We start from the raw sequence: 24,134 nt of genomic DNA on the forward strand, positions 1-24,134 counted from the left end.
TTATGAACAAAGCTCAAGTCAGGATCACCTAATAACATCTCTCCGGTACATATGCCACAACCTATTGTTCCAGCCATCATTCTAGCCTGTGTAATATTATTAACTCTTCATTGGCTGGTGGTTTTATGTCAGGTCGCTGTAAAAATTGCAAAGTCAAACTTTCAATGCATTTACAGGAACACAGTGACAGAGGTTCCTGTAAATGTAAAAGATGTCTGCTGGCCTGGATTACATCTCACAATGTGGGGGTGGGTACACCCACCAGGTGACAGAATACTTCACTCTGGTGCTCTGAAGGAGTAAATGCCCACCATCAAATTCTAAATTAGACACAAAGGGCCATATGTAGGAAGTCCAATTGCGATTGCAAACGCCGAAATTCGCAGAATTTCAGCGTTTACGAGCGCAATTTGGGCAGTGTGCTATGTAGCAGACAAAAACCCACTCGCAAAATAAGTTATTGCATAATTTGCGATTCTCTATCTTGCAAATGCATTTAGGGAATCCCAAATTGCGATTCCTTAAACGCATTGTAGGAAACACCCAAGTTGAGCAATTTTTGGATTAAAGAATCGCAAATTACCACCAACTTCAGGTTGGTGGTAATTTGCGATTTCTTTGAAAAATACATTTTTTTGCATTTTTCAAAGTGCCATGTGGTGCACACACATGCCCTTAGCGCATGTATGTGCACCACATGTGCACAAATGCTTATTTCAAGGGTGCAACAGGGTGTCCTATTGACACCCTTGCAACCTTGAAATTGCATTCTCAATTTGCGATTTTCTAATTGGGAATCACAAATTGAGAATGTCTTCCCATTCATTCCTATGGGCTTTCTAGCCCATAGGAATGAATCGGAAGGTATTCCTTATTTGCAAATCTTTTTTTCTGCAATAAGAATACACTTTACGAACAGAGAGACACGTTGTGATTGCTTGTCGACATGTTCTCACCCCAGTTTCTTTAAGAATAGATTTTAATATTCTAATAGTCGAGGACAAATGGATACAATATGAAAGAGAGATTCATTATAAATACTACATAGCCTACAGCTGTTTCTGGGCCAATTTTGTTCCCATATGGGCGTTCCACCGTTTGTGGTGTATCTCCCCAGTCGTAGCAGCATACATTTGTCTCTTATAAATAATTTGAAATGGGTAATAAGATACAATTGTGGTTCCTATTTGGTGAATGAGTTAATAACTGACCAGTCATGTCTTATTTTTAACGAACTTATCCTTATCTAATAGAGTCAATAGAAAGTTAACCAATTGACTTAATGGCTGTCTTAACACAGCTTTCTTTCTAGATACATCTTCAAAGGGTAAAATTATTTATGCTCTCTGTTCAATAAGATCTCCAACCCTTGGCGAGCTCAGACCTCTTTATTTCCTGCCAGCAATGGTGCACAAATGTGCCTGGGTCAGAAAAAAAGAAAGAATATAAAGATTTTAAAAATGCAGATTGAGAGAGAGAGAGAGAGAGAGAGAGCGCTTGACTGCTTGTGTGTATATCTGAGTGTGAGAGAGAATGCGAGCTCAGACAGGAAGAGAATCAAGACACTCTCAAAAGAGGTAGTTTCACGGAAATGCATTGAATGCTTTTGGGTGTGCATGTCTGCTTGTTTCTGTGTGAATGTGTGTGTGCACTCTAGAAAATATGGATTTTGTGCCAATTGCAACCAAGTAAGAACAGTATGATAGTAAGAAGCTGCAAATATTGCAAAATAGGGAAAGATGAAAATATTGTGTTTGGCCTTCATTTTGTGTAATGAGTGAACACGTTTTGTTTATATTGATTCATTACGCACATGTTTTGATATGTCCTGCAACTGGTGTACCACTCATTATTAATGCAGCCTTTTCGAAAGTCTCATTTGTTCTGAGGCACACTGATTATTAGCCTTCATGGTCAGTGCTGTTAATGGCTCGACTGCATTCATTTAAAAGCTCCTTCCATTATGATTTAGGGCCCATTCCCAGCACGTCTTCACACCACCCTCTATTAGCGTATCCAGATGTTAATTTGCAGATATGGGAAATGTTAAACTACTATAAACGGAGATGTAAGGTAAAAAGGAATACTCAATAGAAATGACTATCATGTTTCACCCTGACTCCAGCCCCGTCCACTAGCCACGCTCCTAGCTCAATTTAATGAGTACGTGCACTTATCTTTCCCCTTTGAAAGCACCGCCGCTACCCAAATGGGTAACCGCTCCACCGACCAACTTAGGGTCTTTAACGCATACATGCTAATAGACCAGATTCAGGCAGGAGACTACCGATTTTTCAAGCCAAAAATGGCTTTCTTTGAGCTCTCCCGCCTGAAATTGCATGTTTAGGTTTCGCCTGAGTAAGTGCATGCGCTGTCTTGGCGAGACATTTAGTAGGGCTCTGAGAAATTCTACTTGGCCGGCGATCAGTTTGCCAGAACGCAAACACGCATGCGCGCTTGCGCGCACATCCCTTGCGTGTTGTAGCTTCTTCGCGATCACGCACAAGCACGCATGCTTGTGCGCGCATCCTGCTTCGGGCGTGTGCGCGTGACCGGACTCAAAGGCAGCTCGAGTCGCCTCCCAGTGATGTGTCTTTAAGAGCAGTTTTACTCCAGCCTGCTGTCAGATACAGACCAATAGCGTGTCCCGTGCCCGCCATCGGCTACACAGACCAACAATGTTTTACTATAGCTCACACAGACTAATCTTGACAGAAACTAATAGCGCACCCTGTGTCTGGCATCCCTCACACAGTGCAACCCTCACACCGACCAATAGCACAAGCTATGTATGGCATCCCTCACACCAACCGATAGTGCATTTGGTGTCTACCATCGCTCACACAGACTAACCCTCACGGACCAATAGCGTGCCCTGTGATTGTGATCCCACACACAGTCAAACTTTCACATAGACCAGGGTCACACAAATAATACACCCTATATCTGCACTCCCTCACAGACCAACCCTTACACAGATTAACAGCATACCTTTTTTCTGCCATTACTCACAGAGACCAATCTTCACACAGACAGTATCACACACATTCGCCCTGCCATCACTCACAGAGACCAGTTCTCATACAGATTTAAAGCACACCATCTATCTGCCATCACTCACAGAGCCCAAACGTCACACGGAGTACCATCTCACCCGCTGTCTGCGATCACTCGTAATACCATGTATAGAACACACTGTGTCTGCCATGATCATGACATACATAGACTCACTGTACACATGTACACATCCTTTGTCATAACTCAAACAGACCCAAAGCCCAAACTGTTTTTGACATCACTCAAACCGAGCCTTGTCATCATTCACACCTATGCAAAGCACATACCACCTGTGTCATTACTTACAGAAACCTAAACGACTCCAGGTATCTGCCATCATTCACAGACCAAAAGCGCACTCCTACTGGTAGGAACAAATTGTTAAACTTTTGTAGTAAGATTGCTTCTTGATCTTTCTTTACTAATAAATATGGTGTGTTTTTGACATCCTGCATTATTTTCATACTCGTATTTTTGGGCTGGTGTGTTTCTTAGAATTATTAGTCAAACTGCACATTTCACTATGGCATTTCCTAATGATGGTAAGACCGTGAAGAGACACATGATGCTGAATGCGGCTGTAATTCATAAATGACTTAAAATTAATGTGTACAACACTGATTCCAACTACAAGGTCATGTGTTTCCTGTCTCCCTCACGTATACATGTATGTATTCCAGCTTTGTCTGGGTACATGCACAAGCTCCAATAACGCAAAGCCACAAGCATAAAAAATGCGATGAAATAAGCTTTAGCAAGATAGTCCCATATCCTCTGTAATCGTTGTGGGAAGCTAATGTCTCCTGAAGCAATTGGTCCAAAATGCGCTGGGCACAAAGTCTTCCTACATCCAAATTTATTTTATTTATTTATTTATTTATTTAATTGTTCGATTTATATCGTGCATGGCTGCCCCAGCGAATGGGCGTCCCAGCGCAAATCAACAACTCCAAGACCAGAAACCGCAACAAACAGCCTTAAGCCGGGAAGAGCCAGGTCTTAATGGCTTTCCGGAACGCAAGATGGTTTTGAATTATTCTGATAGACCCGGGGAGAGAATTCCAGAGTTGCGCAGCCAGACAGTGGAAGAAACGACCCCCGCTCTGGCTCTCCAGACGCGCGGAGTGCATGCCAGCGCTAAGGTGGCAGATCTTAAAGGACGTCGGGGTGCGTAAGACTGCAGCAAACCCCTCAGACCAGCCAGTGCCTGCGGTGATAAAATCTTATGTGCCAAGCAAAGCGTCTTAAATTGAATTTGCTTTGCTACCGGCAGCCAGTCAAGCCTCTGCAGGACATGGGAAACTGAACAGGTATAGGGGGGGCCAGCAACATGCGAGCAGCGGCATTCTGAGCCCTCTGTAGACATTTAACACTAGCTTTGTTTGCGCCTAGATATAGGCAGTTCCTGTAATCTAGTCTTGACAAGATGGTCGCCCGTAGGATGAGTTGGCGGACTTTCGGGGGGAAGAAACCCAATAACGGTTTCAAACCCCCTCAGGATGCCAAAACACATTCCGGCCACGGCTTTGGATTGTGCGTCGAAGGATAATTCACTGTCAAACCAAATGCCCAGGTTGTTCACTGTCTCCTTAGGCAATGGGGCAGGTTTCAACTGGTCAGGCCAGTAACTCTCAGACCACATTCCCCGATCCTTTCCGAACAGCAGGATTTCGGACTTGCCAGCGTTTAACTGCAAGCAGTTTGCTGCCATCCAGTCCGCTATCACCGCGAGATCCTCCTTAAAATTCAGCAGATTAATAACATTGTGTTTGGAGAAAGCGATCACCAACTGAGTGTCATCAGCGTAAGATACCAGTGCCAAGCCCCTATCCCTGGCCAACGTTGCCAGAGGCTGGACGTAGATGTTAAACAATAGGGGACTTAACACTGATCCCTGCGGTACACCCTGGCACAAAGCAAACTCCTGTGACTGAAACAGTGGAACATGGACTTGGAAGGACCTTTCTGCCAAAAAAGCCACTCCAAGGCCAGATCTCTAATGCCGATTTCCTGAAGGCGTTGCAAAAGAATTGCATGAGAGACAGTGTCGAAAGCGGCACTTAGGTCCAACAGGACCAAGGCCGCTAAGTCTCCAACATCCAGGTTAGCCCGGATGGTCTCCGTGACCACCACCAATAACGCAGACTCAGTGCTGTGCCAGGCCCTGAAGCCATGTTGGAACGAGTCAAAGATGTCATTTTGCTCTACAAACTTGGAGAGTATAGCATTCACATGTGATTCAGATACCTTGGCCAGGAAAAGCAGTTGGGAAATTGGGCGGAAGTTGGCAGGCTCGGAGGGGTCCAGCGAGGGTTTTTTAAGCAAAGGAGTGACCTTGGCATGTTTCCAAGCCCAGGGGACACACGCTGAAGTCAAAGAAAGGTTGACCAGGTTGAAATTTAGCGGAGCAAGACACAAATGGAATTGGCTGAAGTGAGTAGGTGTCAGAGGGTCAGCTGGCGAAACGGATTTGATTTTAGAACAGAGAGCCACGAACTCAGACTCAATCAGTGGCGGGAAAGAGGTCAAGATATTAGTTCCACTTAATCCCAGAATCCTTGAATCCAACCCCACTGAGGTGCATTGGGGGTGGGTAACCCCTGGTAGATTTTGTCGACTTTGTTCACAAAATGTGAGGCCAACTCGGTGCAGTTTGTTTGACGAGATCATAGAGGTCTCCATGGCTCCACCGCTTTTAATATTCTTCAGAACAGCGAAGATGGTTTTAGCAGGGTTGGTGCTGGACAAAATTTCATCGGCCACGAACTTGGCATGAGCTTGATGGATAAGCTTATGATAATGCTGAATCGTGGCACGATATTTCCTTTTTGCCATTAAATCATAGGAGCGCCTCCATACGCGTTCCAGCTGCTTGCAACCCTTTCTAGCCAAGACTAGAGTCGTCGAACCAAGGGACTATTACATCCAGAGAAAAAAGACACGTGTCAGACAACACCCACTAACAAAAGCAAAGACGCACACAACCAACGGAAGTAAATTAAAGAAAAAACAAACACTTTCGCATAACCATCCACAGACGCATCTGATAAAACAACATCACACAAAGTATTCTTTATGCAGCGCATCTAAGCCCAATGAACAACCCCACCGGTAATTAAATTATAAGAAATATATCGCTGTCCAGCTTATGTCGGTAAGATAGCTCGGTGAGCTGAGCACTCGATGCAGAACTGTGACTTGCACATTTAGAGTTTGAATCCCGGTAGGATCACCTCAGTCTTTTATCCTGCCAAGGTTGATCAATTGAGTAGCATTAAAATGGGTCTAGCTTTCAGCATACTCTCTATGCATGCTCCTTAAATCCTTTTTACGCCCTTCTTTCCTATTGTTGTCACAATATATTCTTTATTTATGGTCCTGTCTTCTATGCAGTCCCTGTATTTTCCCCTACACCAGTCCTTCAGTGTTCTGCCTTCATACTTTGAGCATGTCCATATTCCTCAATATATACGTTGAAACTTGCATCGCCTCCTTGTAAAATAAGATTTGAGATTTCAATAAACGTACTTTGTGCAGTGTTTCTTTTATAGCCTGTTAAATAAAGTCATATTTGTCTCTTATAAATATCTTTTCCACAGATTGAATAGTGTAGTGCCCTCCCATACGCTCGCGCTACTTCATCGGGAGTATTACCCTACATCCAATCCTTGGTCTAGTATTCCCACTACCCGATATTAGACTGTTTTCGGTTTCGCTATTTAGCGGTTCCGGTCCTGCCAGCATTCGCTCGTTTCTTGCATACCAGCTAGAATGTATCCCAGATACTACGCATTAATACACGGCCCCAATAAGAATAACTGAAGTAAGTTTGCCTGGCTTTTGCCACTTGCAGGCCTTTTGGGCGCACTAATTGCTGGCCTTACTTGGCATTCGCTACTGGGCATTTATCGAACTTGGATGCCGGTCACTCTGCCTTTTTCCTTTCCCAAAAATGTAGAACCTCCTTATCCCGATAAAAGATTTAATGTATAGAGCAAAGTGGGCAATTTCCCAGTGCCCCACCTTCCAAGAGCCACACTGTGAAAGTGAGCTTTCTCTTTCTCACCCCCACCCTGACTCAGTCTCACACCTTTCTCCGTATGCCTGACTCCGTCTCAATCCTTTCTCCCTCTGCCTACCTCTACCCCACCCCACTCAGTCTCAAACCGTTCTTCCTCTGCCTACTTTTACCCACGACTTAGTCTCTCTAAATTGTGTCATAGTAAGGATTTTTGGGGTCCTGGATCAAGATATTGTTCAACTGTTGTGTGCCACTGTTAAAGTTTAACATTAAATTTAGCAGTTTTTTTGGCATCATGGAGGGCATGAATTATCAGGAAATTGGTAGTATAATTCAAATGTATAGAGGTCCCCCCCAAAAATTGTCTTGCCTGGGATGACACTACTTTCCCGGTTTCCTAAAATCCCTAGCAAGATAAAAAAAAAAAACATACTTCTCAACGCTGTTCGTTTAATAGTTGCACGCAACCAGTCACTTGTTTACAATAAAAGTCATTGGGGAATTTTCATTCTCCCGATGTATTATTTTAATACTCCCACGTCCCTGTTCTAAAATGTTGGCATGTATGTTAACGGTACATAAACGTTGCAAAATATAATAACGTGCTTAAAACCACTGAATGATTCAGTGTTGTTCTTTCTGTACCCAGCATTTGCCAAACGTATGTAAAGAACTATGCTGCACACTTCAATACACAAATTTTTAGGTCTCGCTCTCGAGACCTATTGTCGTCTAGATGCCTCTCAAGGGAGACAGACCGGGGCACGTGCGGCGATTCGGGTCTGTGGACGCGCACGTACAGGCACGCGCGCACACACACACACAGCGTTACTGAGGCCAGCCGGCACGCACACATGCGCATACACACACAGACAGACACACATACACAGACACACATACACACACACCACCGCCCCGCCCCCCCCATGCACACACACACAGACGCACACACACACCGCCGCGCACAGAAGCCAATAAATACCCTCAGGACCTACGGTCCCCTCCCAGGGGTCCTCTGTACTGCGCCATACGTACTCCTGGGACCTTCTCCCCTTCAGAGCGTCGTACTCACCTCTCCCTCCGTCTCCGCCTCCTCCTACTGCTCCTGCGCCAACAATTGAGAATCCTGGGAAGTCGAGGCCTGCTCTCCGTCCATCTCTACGGGGGTGCAGCTGGCTACCTCCATTTAACTCTCTATTTACACTGCGGCCTGCGCGCACGCCTGTTAGAAGCCAGCCTAGTCTGTCAGTGCTGTCCGTACGTGCGACGTCAGCTTATTACGTGCCACGTCGACTGTCTGACTCTTCGTCAAGGAAAGTGTGCTACTGCAGGAGTCCGTTTTAATTTTTTTGGTCTCTTCTGCAAGACCATTTGTAGGTTGAGTGTCAGCTGTAGCTAGGGCTGCTTTAAACACTCTACCATAGTGTAATCTGGCAATATGGCCTGCTTCTTGCAATTGGCATTTTGTTTCCTTGGTCCTTATTTGTTACTGGTCCGATACATCATTTCCGATTTTACCCGGGGAGCACCGGCTAATCACTGTTCCCTTACTCTCGTAAGTGTTATTGTGTTATTTGGGGACTACTTGTTATTTTGTGTCCTTTCTATGGTGCATGCCTTTCCGATAGCCACACCCCGCTGTTCTATGTCACTGCTGAAAATCCTCGTGCACGGCAGCCCTTTATTCTGCCCGTCCAGCGAAATCCGCCCACCCAGCATCCCTCACTCACTGCTTTTCACATCTCTACTCCACGGTTCTGGGGAGCCCCCGGGGGAAATAATATGGCATAACAACGACCCATCCCAAATGGGACAGTCGGATCACATCTGACCTGTTGGTTCAGAGCCGCATCCCCTCCCCCCGCAAGAAACAAACAGCGTTGTAGCAGGGCCTGCTCCCAGGAGCATTGCTACGATTCGTGCTTTGTGCTGTAAGGCGCCTCTTGGTGCAGTCGGGTACAGCATTCCAGAAAACATCTTATATTCATGCTATCATTGTCACACTAGAATCGCCGGCCTCCCTAGCCGCACACCCCTGCTGGTCCAACTTAGTCTTTTGCTTATAATGCTGCCTACAAGCAACCGTGTTATGGAATATATATCAGGGGTTTCTGGACAGATTCGAGTGTGGCTCTGCTGTCCCCTGCTGTGTTAATATATTGTACAGACAAGTCCCTCACCTCCAAAGGGGGTAGATCACCTCCCACCGGACAGGGTTTCTCTAACTCTTAAATCAAAGAGGTACCCAATCCGACAATCTTAAATAAGCTCTCTCTGATACACATCAGTGCTTTCATTGTCAGCCGCACCCCTCTGCTGCATACTATATATTTTTAAACGTACAGCATACATCACACAGCCCCCCAGCTCCTGCTAGTGTGATCTATGTGATCAGTCAGTGCATGCATAGATCTTTGTTATAACACAGCCATGGCCATCAGCTCCTGCTAGTGAGATCTATGTGATCAGCCAGCTCCTGCATAGATCTTTGTTATCACACAGCCATAGCCATCAGCTCCTGCAAGTGAGATCTATGTGATCAGTCAGCTTCTGCATAGATCTTTGTTATCACACAGCCATGGCCATCAGCTCCTGCAAGTGAGATATATGTGATCAGTCAGCTCCTGCATGGATCTTTCTTATCACACAGCCATGGCCATCAGCTCCTGCTAGGGAGATCTATGTGATCAGTCAGCTCCTGCATAGATCTTTGTTATCACAGAGCCATGGCCATCGCCTCCTGCAAGTGAGATCGTTGTTGAGTACACTTTACACATCAACTCCATACACATGACATTTTGCTAGTACTAAGTACAGATCACACATGCGCAAAGAGCCTGCGCGTGTGACCTCTGTAACGGGGCACAGATCAAACATACTTCAATGAAGGCACAGACAAGAGAGGCCACCTTGGCTATTGCAGATACAAATTTGAGGAGTTCACATACCAGATCACTTTGACCTCGCGCTCAGGTGCCTGAAATCTATTTGAGTATGGAACTCAGCCTTGAGGAGGCCTACGTCTTCACAAAGATGGCATGTCCAGGAGATTAAGAACTGTGTGATTTATAGACTGCATTCACAGGGCCCGAGAATTGCTGTATGATCTCTTTGTTCTCTACTTGTGCAAGCAAGATCTTTGAGTCTGCACAGGCTTCAATACCCTTCACTTTTAGAAGCACACATCACACAACCCACATACTCCTGTGTATGATGTTTTTGCGAGGACAGTGTACAAATGACAGAAGCCTCAATTTCTTTCATGTGTGTGTGTGTGTGTGTGTGTGTGTGTATGGCTCTGTGTGTGGCTCTCTGTGCATGTGTGTGTGCAAATGCAATAGGTCTTGCATTTGCAAGAGATTAAGCTATTGGCATTGTAAATTACAATGCCATTTATTTATCTGTTTTCAAAATCAACCCATAAATAAAAAGTTTGTCATTTACAATGCCAATAGCTAACTTTTTCGAAGACGAGACCTATTGCATTATAAATGCTTGTATTTTTTTATTTATGCGTTTTAATATAGCGTGGACTGTACCCGAAGGTGTCAGAGCATTTTACAAAAGGAACAGAACTGATATAAGGGAACAATACAAGTTAACAAATTGCAAAAGTTACATTACATGATGCAAAAGTGACAATCGTGAGTGAACAAAGTACAAGTGGTAGCAAACGGTGCATTACAGGAGGAAAAAGTGACATGTGTGCAGGTTACAAAAGCGTACAAAGTACAAGTAGAGGTATAATACTGCAATAAATGGAGGACACTCAAACACAAGAACAAACGTTACATAGGCAATGGTGGCACTTGGGCAAGTATCGAGAGCAAACAAAAAGTAAGAGGTAGCAAACTGTGTGAGCCGGTACAAACAAAAAGGCACACCACTTCACCTGCATGGAAGTGTACACACAAATATGGCTTGTTGTGATACCTTCCAAGTAATGCAGACCAGTGCGTGAGCAGACTTTGGTCAGTGAACGCGCTTCCCACGAGCAGGTCTGTGAACGTGCTTCACATGAACAGCTTTTGCGCGTTCATTCAATTTGAGTGCTCCTCTCCGGAAGACCTGCTGCGTTAATTATAGGTCCTTTCCGGGAGAGGTGCTATTATTTAGCAGCGTGGGGCGCCTGTTGGCATGCTGGTTTAATGACTTTCTTTTTATTGGAATGCAGGCGATTTCTCTTGCTCTTTTTTAAGATAAATGGAATGCTCCGAAATAGTTCTTAAATAGTTCCTTTTCCTTTAAATGCCATCACAGAAGACCTTTCAGTTTGATCTATGCCAGGGTTTTTTGAAAAGGACAATGCTTTCTTTTTCACAGAAATGTCTTTGTTCTCACTGCATTAGGTGTCTACTACGTAAAGTCACATGGTGTAACCATATGCTTCCTAAAATGTAGCTCAAATTGCCTCCAACCAACTTCCTGTTCTGATGTGCGTTTTTTTCGCCCCTTGCTGCGCTCGTCCGCTCGGGAAACTTCCTCCCTGCACCAACAAATAAACAGGACTGGTAAGCAACTACCTCAAAGGGTGCACTTACATTGGAACTTTTTATTTAAACAAAAACTTTATGGAAAATATCTTGAATGGTCAACACCATGGAAGAAGGACTCATGCGTACACTAGTTTATCACAATAATAGACAAACATGAAGGTCCCTTGCAGTCTGCCAACTAGTGCTCAGCACTCACCGTGGATGTGCTGTCAGAACTTCACCTGCCACCGACTGATTCGTCGTCATTTGTTTTTTTCCTCTGGCTTGTTCCAGTACGTCAGCCATATAAGCCCCACCTTCTTGCTTGCTGGCGTCTCTTTAGATTTACTCAGTCGTCATCTCGATGCTTCTGGTGAGTCTATTTCCAACCTCGATTGCCCTTTTGGTTTGTGCACAAGCCTCAGTTAATTTTTCCTGCTATGCCTCCATAGTGCCTATGGTTTTGGCAATCTGCTACGTCCCCTGACCTCCCGGTATTTTGCCCAGCTGTTCTCTAGCTCCCCACTCCCACCTTAATTTGCCAGGGGTCACACCGCGAGATTAAAAACACAACACGGTATTAATACTTACATTCACACGGCCCATTGACTAAGTTTGATTTTTCTAAACTGCTCTCTTCCCTGCTCTTTCTGCTGTGCTTAATTGTGTCCTGCGAACCAATTGGTATTGGTCTTGGCCTTGAAGGCTCATTATTCCTGTAACCCCACATGCATTCAGTGCTTTTCTCTTTTCACAACACACAGACCCAACGTTGCCTGGTCGTGGTACACGCCGTACTAACGTGGGCTTATGTTGTTTTGTACCTCCCCACAAAATTAATGTCTCTTATTCACGGAAATCCACCTGTACACGGTTGTGCTTCACACAGTGTTTATACAGGATTCCTTTAAATGACCCTATTCACTTGCGTTTCCCTGGTATTTTGTCACCTTTAGGGGGACTAACATTCAGGGCGCAGGGTTTTGATAACATTAATAATTCGTTTTCCAACCCAGTTACCGAAGCCTCCCCTTTGTTTTAAGGTTTCCGCCCATTCTGGTTATTTCTCCTCTCACTCACAAGGGCCTGTGTGTTTGCTCAATCCTCCAAATAATACTCTGCACCCATCTGCTGTTTTCGTGTGCCTCTGTTGCCTGCTTGTGATCGGGTTTTCGTGCTCCTCTGTTGCCTGCTTGTGATCAGGTTTTCGTGTGCCTCTGTTGCCTGTTTCTGATCAGGTTTTTGTGCGCATCTGTTGCCTGCTTGTGATCGGGTATTCGTGTGCCACTGTTGCATGCTGCTTGTGATCGGGTTTTCGTGTGCCTCTGTTGCCTGCTTGTGATTGGCTTTTCGTGTGCCTCTGTTGCCTGCTTGTGATCCGCTTTTGGTGTGCCTCCGTTGCCTGCTTGAGATCCTGTTTTGTGTGGCTCCAAATGCAATAGATGTTGCATTTGCGAGAGATTAGGCTATTGGCATTGTAAATGACAATGCCATTTATTTATCTGTTTTCAAAGCCAACACATAAATAAAAATGTTGTCATTTACAATGTAATAGCTCTAACTACTGCAAAGGCGAGACCGTTGCCTTGCAAATGCTTGTTTTAACACTCCAGTCGAAATGTTCCACCTACCAAACAAAATTCAGATGTGTCCATTGCCATTACTTCCTACACAAACCCCTTGTTCAGAGGCGAGCTAAAAGCTGATTACAGGAGTTAAGGTTTTGGTTGATGGAACTGCAGCAAAGCGACACCGCTCGCAGACTTCCCATTTTCGACATTCACATTACACGAACGCAGACATAAGTATAGTGCTTCAACACAGATTTCAGCCGGAGACTTCCTTTAAGAGAGCTGACACTTCCGGGAAGCTGCCATCTTGGGAGTGAAATATGTCATCGACTACGAAATAGAGCAGGCGAGTAAACAATCCAAATCTGCAGTTCCATTGGTTCACTGTTATTCCGTTGCCTACGTACGATGGAACCCTCCTCCCGGATACGGCCGTCTACACGCGCCGTCTAGTGTTTACGATTTCTAGGGGCGGGGTCCGAGTCATATGCTGTTCCGTACAGCCTGGCTATGTGGTGACAGGTGTTATTGCCACAGTGGACGAGACTGCGATCTGACAGCGTTGTTGCTTTATTCGTTCTAGACACGAACCGGTTCCGAGAGCCGGCGACTATGGGGATGTGCCTGCCATGCCTTGGAGGTGCAGCTGAGGATATAGCGGACACTCCCGATCCGGTAAGTGCATTTAGCAGAGCCTTTCCCAGAAAGTCTATTGTCATTTTCTGGTGTGCCCCACTATAGCTGTATTCATGTTTTTTTTGTTTACTTTGGTTTTCTGTAATAGTGTTGTCATGTTCGTTAATAGTTATTTTCTTTCCTTTTTCAGTTTTTAGATTATTGAACTGAACTCTAGTAGCACATTGTGACTTCTTTCGTATGCAAGTTAGCGAATAAATTACACTTGTGCGAGAAATATTTATAAAACCATTGCTACATCAAATTACATCGATTGTAATGGAATCTTCGTATTCCTGAATTTCTCATAATTGAAATGGAGGTAACACATTCTCCTTCATTTATGTTGAATAAATAACTGTATGTATGTATGTATTTTTTTATTCGTTCATTCATTGTTTTGCAATTATATATAGTATCGACAAGTCCGAGCACGTCGGAGTATATTGCATAGACCAGTGAGCAACATAGAAGCATAGCAATATATATCCAAAATAGTTAGGCTGGTGATACTATCTAGCATGTTCAACCAGATTGTGTACGGTATAAACAAATGCACCGGTACAAACCTGAGTAAGCACGAAGTGCACAACAAAACACAGTTGTTCCTAGGGAACTGGGTGCCTCCATCAGAGTTAGAAACGAGGGAGGTGCAGTAAGGGGTCAAAAGTGTATATTAGAAACAGGCAACAGAAAGGCACGTCAGGTTGATTGAATAATAAATAGTTCATCAATCTTTTGAAGGAGGAAATTGAGCGATAGAATTATAGGTTTAATTTATTTCCTCTTTTGTATATCTCACTTCTGAGTAAGAATCAGAGATCATGTAGTATTTTGACGGATACAATAGAAACGTCACTGTTTATCCGTCAGCAGACAGACATTTGTTTTATCCATTTCAAAGGGTATTTGCCATTAGAGCAACTCCCTTGTACACCATTTTTTACAGTGACCTATGAAATTTTCACTTACTGAAAATTATATTTTCCCCTGATTGGCGAGTGCAGCACTGTACTTCTACCAGTGTAAATTGCTGAGTTGTAGTGCAAAGCATGTAACCTGGCCTCACTGGGATTCTTGTTTATCAACTGAAGACTGAAAAACAAGTGATACATGTTTTTAGTTTGTTTGAGTTACACTAAACCACCTTACGAATTTGGTTGCTCTACTACTAAAGTTTTTGCTTCAAACTTTATTATTTATAAAACATCCATTGTATCTTTTGAGCATTCTGTTTTTTCAAATCTCTAGTGACGGACATTAAAGGCCCTGTGTTAGAAATTGTATCTCTAGATGGCATAGGTATGTACCTTGTCCAAGTAGGGAATCACAGTCTTAGTCAGGGTGAGTCACAACACACCCTAAATTATTTTGTGCTCACCCTCCGGTAGCTTGGCACAGAGCAATCAGGCTAAACTTATGAGATAATATGTAAAGTATTTGTGTAACTCTTAAACCAGTAACATCACAAAAAGGCTCCACACCATGTTAGAAAAAAAAATTAAGAATTTATAAATAAAACAAGACCAAAACGTCTAAAATACATCGAATAGAAGCTGAGATATGAATTTTTTAAAGATGAAATGCAAGGATAGCACTTACAAGCAAATATCCCTTAAAGAGTTACTTGGTCGAGCTGCACCGGGGAAAGAATTCAAGGGTTCAAGGTGCAGGCCGGATGCAGGACCCACTGAGCAAAAGTATCTTAATAAATGTCTTAGCACGAAGTGCGTCGATGATCCCCACGCAGTTGTGATGTTGTGTCAGAGTTCTGCATGCAACAGCAGCGCTGTGGTGGTTCTGAATGTGATGGGCTGAGTTTCTCCCCTCTGTAGAGGCGATGTGTAGATCTTCTCCTCATAGTGGCCGTAATGTGTTGGTTCCAAAGTGGTGGTTCCGGATGCAATGCAGTGGTTCCGAATGCGATGTGCCAGCCCTGTTCCAGCAACCGTGGCGATGCGTTGATTCTGCCCTCGCAGGAGAAGATGTGCTTGTTCTACTGAAGCAGACCAGTAGGTCCACTTCCAAGGGTCCAAGACTGAGGTGGCACCACTTGGCAGGACAGACTCGCAGGCAGATGACCCCAAGCGTTGGACCAGGAAGGTTCTAGGATTTTTCTGTCCCCGTGACCTAGGCAACATGAGGCAAGCCAAACCAGCCCTTGGAGTCGATTTGGATTCAAGTGATACAGATCCATTTCTTCTCACCCAGGCAGAGGAGCAGCTGGCAGCAGGGTACCTCAGCAAGGTAAGACCACAGAAAGGCGGAGTTCAGCAAAGCAGCAGTCCAGCAGAGTGGCAGTCCTTTCATCAGCACAGCTGTTCTTCTTACTGGCTGAGTAGTTACAAGTACAGAAGTGTGCTGAATTGGTGGTGTCAGGGGTCCAGTACCGATACTCAGTTGTGCCTTTGAAGTGGGGGAGACTTCAGAGAAAAGCGTTGAAGTGCACCAGGTCCCTGCCCTTCCTGTCCTGACACCAGACTCACTATAGGTCTTTCAGAGGGGACATACACAGCCCTTTCAGGTGCATGTTTTGGATTCTCCCATCCAGCCCAAGAAGACCCCTCAGTTAGGTGATGGGCGATAAGAAAATGAATGGCCCATCAGGCACACCTGAGCTTCCTTTGTGTGTGACTGTCCAGAGGGAATGCTGAAAGCTCAGCTGTCACCTACCCAAAACTTGTATCGGAGACAGGCAGAAGGCACAGAATGGTTTAAACGTGAGGGAAATGGCCACTTTCTAAAAGAGTTATTTTTAGACTTGCAACTTAAAATCCAACTTCACCATGAGTTGTGATTTTAGATTGTGAGTACAGGGACACCAAACTCAAAATTTCTATTTTGTCACAATTGGAAATTACTCTTATATAATATAATAAGGTAAGCCAAAAGTTAACCCATGGGAGGGATAGGCCTTGCAGTAGTGAAAATCGAAAATGGGAGTTTTTCACTACCAAGAAATGTAAAGTCCTGCCTTTTGAATACACATATAACTCTACCCTGTGGGTTGTACCGGACCTACCTTAGGGGTGACCTATAAGCAGAAAATTGGAGTGTTTAGGCCTGGCAAGATGGTTTATTTCCAAGTTGACATGGCAGTGTGAAGCTGCAAATACAGTTTCTATTGTGGCAGGTCTTATACATGGTTAAGGGGCTACTTATGTGGGTAACACAATCCGTGCTGCAGGCCCGCTAGTATATAGGCCTCAGGAACATGTATTGCACTCTACTAGGGACTTATGAGTAAATTAAATATGCCAATTGTGTATGAGCCAGTGTTACCATATTTTAGGGAGAGAGCTTGTGCACGTTAACACTGGTTAGCAGTGGTAAAGTGCTCAGAACACTAAATCCATCAAAGACAAGTTCAGAAAAAGAGGAGGGGGAAAGGTTTGGAGGGGCTCTTCAAAGAGGGCCTTTTCCAACACAACCCCTCTTCAGCCCATAGCCAGGGTAGACTAATCAATACCTTGATGGACCACTCTGCTTGGGGCAATAGGACATGATCAATGGACCACTACTGCAGTGGCACGTGCTTGCTCGAAGCCTTTCTGAACTCAGTTGGATCCCTCTGTCTATGCTCTCTGTATCCATTTGACTGACTCATGGGGAGACCTTCTCCACACCTGCGGACCCCATCTGTGAAGCACTTGACTTTAACCTGCTCACGGATGCCTCCCAGTAGGCAGACAGTACAACCATGGCCAACAAAGTGATGTTGCCCATTCCATTCCTTGGGTCTGACTTCTGTCCCCAACCCAGAGAAGGACAGCTGGAAACCCACAAGGACAGTAACCAAAACAGAGGCCACTGAACGCTGTCAATGTCAAGAGCCAAGCCCCTGGCCAGCCACTAGAAAGTGGAGACCTTAAACGGTGCCACTGGGTAAACTTCTCTCCCGGTCTTAGGGCAATGAGTTCCCTAAGGGCTCCTCAGGTTTCCCTGACCTCTGAAGTGTCTCAAAATTGGGGGCAGTAGCCGCGGGTGTCTGCCATCATTCTTCCACTCTACCTCCCACTAGTTGAGGGTCGGTATCCCAACACTGAACAATCAGCCCAGTGTCTGTATCCTGAGGCTGAACAGGAGTCTGGGGTGAAGCCTTCCTTCCCTACCTCTACTTCTGGTCTCCTATACCCTCTGTTTGAAAGTGGTAACTCAAGAAAACTGAATGATCAGACTGCATTTCCCAGTTCTTCTGACACCAAGGGAAACTCATTCCTCAGTTTGCAGTATATTAGCTTCTTGGGTCTAATTATTACCCTCCTCTGTGTCACCTCCTCACACCACTCTAGGGGTACCAGGGCTATAGAGCGGAAAAAGTCCTGCCCACGGTATGGAGTTAGCCCACACACCTGGCCGGTCTGCTGCTCTAGGGAAACTAGCCTCTCTACCATAGTGTGGCTAGCCGTAGTGTCCCTCAGAGCAGTGACTAGAGCCCCAGTCATGTCTACCTGGTGGAAGTGACGACTCCCACCCTCAAGGATCACCAGCTAACCGTCTGTGTCTATCTCCCTATTTGGGAGCTCATGACACGATCAATAACCTGCCCCTAGGGACTGCTTACCCCTAAGGCCATATTGACCACCACAGAAAAGGTGCTTTCTTTGGACAGACCGAGTCCCCCTGCTTGTGTCCTAACTTTGGGTAGCTCTCCCCACTTTTAGATGGGGATGGACACATGTTAGACCTGACAGCCTGGGTGGTCTTCCATCACCTTTTTGCCTCCCTCCCTCCATTTTTCTGTACTCGATTTTTCTGACTTTAGGACCCTACACACTTTATCACTGCTAACCAGTGCTACAGTACATGTTCTCTCTCCCTAAAACATTGTTACATTGGCTCATAACCAATCGCCATATTTAATTTACTTTTAAGTCCCTAGTAAAGTGCACTAGATGTGCCCAGGGCCTGGAACTTAAATGCTGCTGGTGGGCCTGCAGCACTGCATGTTCCAGCCACCTACATAGCCCTCTATCCATGTCTCAGACCTGCCACTGCAGGAACTGTGTGTGCAGTTTACTGGCACTTCGACTTGGCATTTAAATCTACTTACCAAGCCTTCAACTCCCCATTTTTTACTCAAAAGGCTCCACTAAGGTAGACAAATCCCCAAATTTGATTTTTCATTGCTGTGAGGCCTACTCCTCACATAGGCTAACATTGGGAATTCCTTAAAATAACTGTAAGCTGTACTTCCTGATTAGAAAAGAGTAGCTAAATCATGTTTCATGTCGTTGGAATGGTAATGATAAAATCTTTCTACTGGTAAGGCTGGACATTACTGTTTTAGAAATATCACTTTTAGAAAGTGGACATTTCTCTGCTCCTAAGCCCTCTGTGTGCCTAATAGTCTGTCTCCAAAATACGTCTGAGCTGGGTGACAGCTACACTTTGTGCATTTTCTTTCCAGACAGCCAACAATACAGGAAGGCTAGGTAGGGCTGAGTACCTGTTACCATACATCTGCATTTTGATGGGCCTTCATTGGCAAGAGCCAACAGTTATACTTCAATAGATAGTGGCCTGACCCCACACAAAGGACTGATTACCCCCCACACCCCAGTAAGCCTGGCAGAAAGAACTGGGTTATAATGGATACTTGTGCACTTCAGGGCCACTCTTTGAAGTCTCCCCCACTTCAAAGGCACATTTTCTTGTAAGTGCTGGGTCTCTGACCCTATCAAGATAGTACACTTTTGGACCTGTAAACACTATACCACGAAGAAAAGCTGTGATGCTCCTAAAAGCACTGCTATGCTGCCAGACTGTTGCTTTGCTGAAATCTTCCCTGCTGTGTTCTTGCTGTGCTAAGTCATCCTGCCGCCTACTGTTCGGCCGACTGAGTGAGACAGAAGTGACCTGTATAGCCCTAATAGCGTTGATTTTGAAGCCCGAAAAATGTTCTAAAAAATGCGGCTCATTTCGCCCCATTTCCTTGCTAAACAGCGATTACAAAATCTACACAAAGATACTGGCAGATAGATTAAATGGCTTGATGGCTGATTTCATCCATGATGATTAAAGGGTTTTATCCGGGGAGAGTTTTTGAAAGATCTGACCTTCTCACTGATTGCTGCAATTGACCTAGCGTCCACCTATCATCTTCCTTTTGCCTTGGTGGCCTTGAATGTTACAAGGCTTTTGACCGGGTGAATTGGGTATATCTGAAAGAAGTCGCTATATCTTTGAACCTGGTTACAAACTTCAGTAATGCTCTTGCCAGTCTTTACAAAGCTCCGCAAGCTCAGATTCTGGTGAATGGCTCTTTATCACAACTAGTGAAGATATCCAGAGGAACCAGGCAGGGATGCCCTCTATCGCCTCTGCTTTTCAATCTATACATACAGCCACTGGCAAAAAAGATCATAGAAGAGCCGGTAATTCAACTCTTTAAGTTTGCTGATTGGGATAAAAAAAACTGGGGCTATATGCTGACGATATCGTGATTTTCTAGAAAAATAACAGGACAAGCTGGCCTTGTTTGATGGCTTTAACGACAGACTTCGGGAGTGTCTCAGGTTATGCGATCAATGAAGATAAGTTCGAAGTCATGTCCTGGAATATCGAGTGAGAATCTGGAAAGGATGAGATCAGGTACTTGGGGGTCATGATATCTCATGATATCGGCAAGGCAGCAAAACTCCACTTCTACAAACTTCGAAAAGAGATTACGAATCTTTTGAAATCCTGGTCTTATCTTCAATTATCGATCTTTGGAAGAATCAATTTGGTCAAAATGGAAATTCTACCTAAATTAACCCTCCTTTCTGATGGAGTACCCCTACCCTTTAATACGGTCTAGATAAAAAAAATACAAGGGGACTTAGGCTCGTTCATCTGGGCAAGTAAAGGAACAAGGATAGCTTGGAAGAAATTGCGAAGTAGGGTTGAGAAAGGAGGAAAAGCTTTGCCAGATCTACTTTTTTATTCATGGGCTAATCTTTTAAAGAATGGGAAATATCTTTTCAACTCGCCTAATCCCTCCACGACAGGAGGCCTGTGGTATACAATAGTGAATCTAGAACCAGGTGGGAGGAGTTTGTTTTTAAATATGCAGACCCCAATTTTTTCAAAAAGTTTAGGCTGAAGATCCTGACGGGGTTTGCCGAGACCTGGTACAGAGTGAGAAGACCCTTGAAAATTCCTTATCATCCCTTTTTAGCTTCTATTTGGGACAGCCCTGGTTCCCCAGAATGGACAAAAGATGGCCTGGCCAAACCTCTATTAGAGGGGGGTCTTAAACAATGGAACCAGATAAGTGATGGCGAGCTTATTTCTTGGGAGAGCTGCAGTCAGCTTACAAATTTCCCCCTTTCTAGGTTTAAATATGCACAGATGCAGAGCTGGTTTACTGACCCACTAACAAAAATAGGGGAACAAAATGAGTTCGAGTTTAGATTGAAGCAGCAATCGAGCAAAAGGATTATTTATTGGTTATTGGTGGAAATCGAAGATAGAGACTTCATGCTTCCGACGGAGCTGTGGGGAAAACACTTGCCGGAATCATTGCTGGAAAAGTGTTGGCAAGTATCTATGGCTATGCTTTTTAAATCGGTTAAACCTGTGCATCTGAGGAAAAATCATCTCTTTTCCATTCATAGAGCATATTGGTCACCCTTGAAGCTGTCTAAGTTTGGGAGGAGAGGTGAAGTCCGCTGTCCAAAATGTGGTAATAAGGAGGCGGATGATGTCCACATGTTGTTAGACTGTATGAAACTTCAAACTTACTGAAGTGAATTAAGTAGAGCACTGTCCCAAATGATTAACCTTCAAGTTAAGGTAAGCGCTCTACTACTTATCTCTGGCCAGATGATGCCTGAAATAAAACCTACTAAGGGTCAGGCGAGACTTATTTTCTATATTGTATTGCTGGTGCAAAGGGAAATTTGTAAACTATGGGTGTCTCCTCTCTCTCCAAGTGTGGATGATCTGTTGAGTTTGGTCAAATACATATCTATTTTAGATGGAAAAGGCTCTAGAGAGGTGAACTTTTGGCTGCCCTTTATTGAATGATGTGACATTTTAAACGATAATAGTTAATTTTTTAATTGCCCAATGATTTATCCCTTAAAAGCCTCGCTTGGCAGTGGGTTTCGGTGGTTTTTTGCTCTTCCGGTTGGAAAGTGAGAGGGGAGAGCAGGAAAACAACTTACATCATCATACCTGTACTGCCGAAGAGCATAAGAAGGGCAGAGGCGTCTAAGGCCCCTCAAGATGTGCAAAGCGGAGGACCAATATTGTCTTTTCTTCTATTAAAAGAGGCTTAAGAGGACAAAAAAAACCCCAAAAAACTGTGGTTATCAGTGGATACAAATTTTCCCGCCATTAAAAACTGATGTTTATTGAAAGTTTTGTTTTAATCATTGCTTTCTTTTTGCAATGATAGTGTGCGGTCTATAGACAGTGTATATAATGTCCACATACATTTTTACAAATCAAACTTATTGTAGTACACTATACAATACTTCTTCAGTGAGTCTTTGGTCATGCAGCTCGTTCTTTCCTTCGCATGCAAACTTAAGGCACGTAGCTTACGTGCCTTATGGCGGGTAGTGAGCAGGACGTGATAAAACCAGCATATGCGTGAGCAATTTTGAACTCTACTGAACGCGTTCCAGGGTATTGCTTTTGTGTTCCAGCTAACAACCTAGTAAGTTATCGAGTGTGAGTCCGGTGGACAGAGGGTGCGGGGTGACTGGTATTTATTTCACGTAGTGTTTGTACTCCATGCAGGTAGAATCACAGAATCTACGGTTGCTTAGCGTCCTGATTTGCCTCGGAGTCGGGCCACCAGCCAGCAGGTGAGAGTCATGAATAATGGCCACAGGGGTACTCGGTTTATATTGAGGGCTAGTTGCTCTATGCTCAATTGTCAGGAGATTTGAGGGGGTTGGGAGAGTGAGGGGACGTTTGTCTTACTACTTGTTTGCATTTTAGGCAGATTGTGTCACAGAGAATTACTCAACATCATTTTTTGTCCAAAGTAAAGATCTTCTTTGGTAGTCGGCATCTATGTGGCAGGTAAGAATCATGTCAGGTGGTGGGAGAGTCGCACAGTCATACAAGATGCAAATTACACCACAGTGCATTTTATTGCATTTTAGAATGAAGAAGGGATATCTTTTGAGTGTTCTATTACTATCTTGGCTGGAGTAACAGAAGAACCTGTGGGCTGTGCATTATCGTTTAAGACAATTGGAGGTACAGGGATTACTTTTACATCTAGGGTGTACAAAGCGCAGACATTCACCACAGCAGCAGGATCAGTGATGTTAAGCATGGCAAGGGTACAGTACTCTACTAGTACTACTAGTTACTCAGCTCACTTGAATGGTGTTGAGGCACTGTTTTTTTTCCTTTTCTCATGGATCTTGCATTTCATCTCTTCGTGGCAACACGTGGTTTGCTCTAACAGTTACTGCTCTTAATATTAATATACTGTTTTTTCCTTTCCCGGATAATGAGAGGCCTGTATAGCCATTACTTTCAAATATTCATTGTGTATATGTTTTGTTGTAGATTTCCCCTGACGAAGAGTATCTGATACACCCGAAATGCATTGGGAATGATTCTCTTCATGATTGTCAGGAATTTGTGCAATGTACATTGAAGCCTTTGCTGCAGAATAAAAAAAAGCGTTGAAAAAAACGTCAGCAGAAGTCATTGTTTCATGTTGATTTACAGATGCATTGATATACGTTTTGTGTTTACGCTGAGTACCTAACAAAGCGCTTCTAAATTGTATTATGTTTGATGTATAAATTGATGATACACTCATCTCTGAGTGCAATAGATAGTGCCCACTCTGTCTAGGACTGCTCTGCCTTAGTCATTTCCTTCCTTTTAGAAAGTTTCTCTGGAATACACGTCTGGTGCAGGTGACAGCTGGCTACCTCCATTCTCTCTAGACAGCCACAGACATCCTAGTGCGGGGTGGGCTGATTGGTCATCTGTGCGCAGATGGTCCTTCCTAAAGCAGAATGGAAGGGAGAAGCTGCCACTTGCACCTGAAAGGGCTAGGTCCTGTTCCCACACAAAAGATTGATGACCCCAGTGGAGTGTGTCTGGAGCCAAGGCAGGAAGGGGGTGCCTTTGTGCACTTCAGAGTTTCTGTGAATTCTCTCCCACTTCAAAGGCACCACCGGGTATAAGTACTGGACCTCTGTGACTACCAAAACAGTACACTTGTGGACTTGTGACTACTCTGCCAGGAAGAAGAACTGCTGTGCTGCTGACAGCACTGCCACTCTGCTGGACTGCTGCTTTGCTGATCTCTTGCCTTGCTGAGCTGCACTGCTGCTTGCTGTCCCCTGCCGGGGTTAGGACAGAACCAGC

General features: G+C 44.4%; 1 protein-coding gene across 1 annotated transcript in view; it reads left to right on the plus strand.

Annotated features, from left to right (window-relative positions):
- The first annotated feature begins 13,560 nt into the window (after positions 1 to 13,560).
- The window catches only part of SVIP (small VCP interacting protein), a 121,599-nt gene continuing 111,025 nt past the window's right edge, over positions 13,561 to 24,134 (plus strand). The window contains exon 1 of the mRNA XM_086959493.1: positions 13,561 to 13,799. Within this exon, the coding sequence (XP_086815619.1) occupies positions 13,737 to 13,799 (63 nt within the window). The 5' untranslated portion in view covers positions 13,561 to 13,736. The remainder of the gene's footprint in view (positions 13,800 to 24,134) is intronic.

Source organism: Lissotriton vulgaris, chromosome 2_2 (assembly GCF_964263255.1).
Source record: "Lissotriton vulgaris chromosome 2_2, aLisVul1.2, whole genome shotgun sequence".
In the NCBI taxonomy this organism is placed as follows: Eukaryota; Metazoa; Chordata; class Amphibia; order Caudata; family Salamandridae; genus Lissotriton; species Lissotriton vulgaris.